General features: G+C 59.2%; 1 protein-coding gene across 1 annotated transcript; it reads right to left on the bottom strand.

The window, feature by feature from the left end:
* Nucleotides 1–317: 317 nt before the first annotated feature.
* Nucleotides 318–1628, bottom strand: LOC102842716 (ATP-sensitive inward rectifier potassium channel 12-like). Its single transcript, XM_006876139.1, has one exon. It carries the CDS (start codon nt 1626–1628, stop codon nt 318–320), a length of 1311 nt encoding a protein of 436 aa, XP_006876201.1.
* Nucleotides 1629–1913: the final 285 nt, after the last annotated feature.

Below are 1913 nucleotides of genomic sequence, written 5' to 3'. Positions count from 1 at the left end.
CCAGCGAAGGGCACTGCAGCCACTCAGCCCACAGAGGCTGGGCCACCTGCTTCACCTGTTTCACCATTTCTGGCCCAGGTACAGCTGAGCCTTCCGCATTAGCCCCTAGGAGGCTACCAACCCAATTCTGCTGCTCTGACCTCCGTAGCTGGGCCTGCCCCCTCTCCCAACAGCCTCAGAGGAGCCTGCAGAGACTGAGAAATGACTAACACACTACTGAGTCTGCAGCTTGGGCCTTTTCTGCTCAAACCTGGACCCTCATGGGGCGCTGGGCCTCTCCCTGGCAAAACAGGTACTGGACTTTGGCTGGGGTCAGCTCAGATCTCCGACTCCCGTCTGTAGGGCCGTTGCTCAAGGCCGCTACCCCCTCTTGCCTGCAGCCTGTCAAACTCATGCCTGTTCTGGGGGCTGAGGCCATCCTGGCTGCAGTCATCCTGATCTTCATCCTCCTCGTCCTCCTCATCTCGACTCAGGAAGGCCAGCTCATTCTCATAGCAGAAGGAGCCAGCACTGGGCAGTAGGAACTTGTTCTCCACTAGGTCCTTGGCACTGCAGCGGGGCGTGGAGGGCACCTCGTAGGTCTTGTGGAAATGTGCATAGTCAATCTTGTACTGGTTCTTCTCCTCAAAGAGCACGGGCTCAAAGCGGTGACCCCAGAGGATCTCACTGGCCAGGTAGGAGCTGCGGGCTTGGGTGGTCATAGCCGTGGCCTCCACCATGCCTTCCAGGATGACCACGATCTCGAAGTCGTCAGTCTCCAAGTCCTGCCGGCTGAGGCCAAACAGTGGACTGGCCTCATCGATCTCATGCAGGATGGTGATAGGTGAGACCAGGAAGATCCGGTCGAGGCCCTTGTCAAAGCCCACATCGATGTCGATCTGGTCCAGAGGGATATACTCGCCCTCCTCTGTGACCCGAGGCTTGATGAGCTGAGCCCGCACGTGGGCCTCCACGATGTGGCTCTTGCGCAGGTTGCCCACACGCCACATGAGGCAGAGCTTGCCATCACGCAGCGCCACCACGGCATGGCGGCTGAAGAGCAGTGTCTGCGCCCGCTTCTTGGGCCTTGCCATCTTGGCCATGATGGCGCCGATCATGAAGGAGTCAATGACGCAGCCCACGATGGACTGAGCCACCACCATGAAGACGGCCACGGGGCACTCCTCCGTCACGCAACGTAGGCCATAGCCGATGGTGGTCTGTGTCTCGATGGAGAAGAGGAAGGCCGCCATGAAGCCATGCACCTTCAGCACACATGGGGTGCGCTCACGGCCCCCTGACCCAGAGGGCTCCAGGTCACCATGTGCCACAGCGATCACCCAGAAGATGATGCCAAACAGCAGCCAAGAGGCGAGGAAGGCTAATGAGAAGATGAGAAGCATGTATCGCCAGCGGATGTCCACGCAGGTGGTGAACATGTCGGCCAGATAGCGCTGAGACTTCTCGTCCATGTTGGCAAACTCAATGTTGCATTGGCCACTCTTCTTGACAAAGCGGGGGCGGCCCCGTCGTCGCGTATGCACCTTTCCGTTGCCAAAGCCATTGGCACCCGACATGGTGACCAGGTGCAACCCGTCCTCCTCAGACGACACAATGCTGTAGGGGTTGGCCTGGCTAGTTGCAGTCATCCTAGTAGGACTAGAGGTACCCTGGCATGCCCCTGGGCCAGCTCTGAGCAGCAAGGCTGGAGGGACACCTGCAAAGAAGGATGAGAGATGGAAGGTCAGGACTGGTGGGAGTCACACCCCATCCTCTCCCCTCCTCACGGCCCAGACACCCCACCTTCTCCAGTCTGAGTCCCTGACCTCCCCTACCCACCCTAAATCTTATAGCCTTGTTCCTCCCCACTCTGCTGGAACATCCTGCCTGACTGTCCACTTGTGCTGGTGCCTCCATCTCCTTGGCACGAGAGC

The sequence above is a fragment of the Chrysochloris asiatica genome, unplaced genomic scaffold (genome assembly GCF_000296735.1).
Source record: "Chrysochloris asiatica unplaced genomic scaffold, ChrAsi1.0 scaffold00356, whole genome shotgun sequence".
NCBI classification, from domain to species: domain Eukaryota; kingdom Metazoa; phylum Chordata; class Mammalia; order Afrosoricida; family Chrysochloridae; genus Chrysochloris; species Chrysochloris asiatica.
Note: the sequence above shows the minus strand (reverse complement) of the source record. Positions and strands in the feature narration are given on the sequence as shown.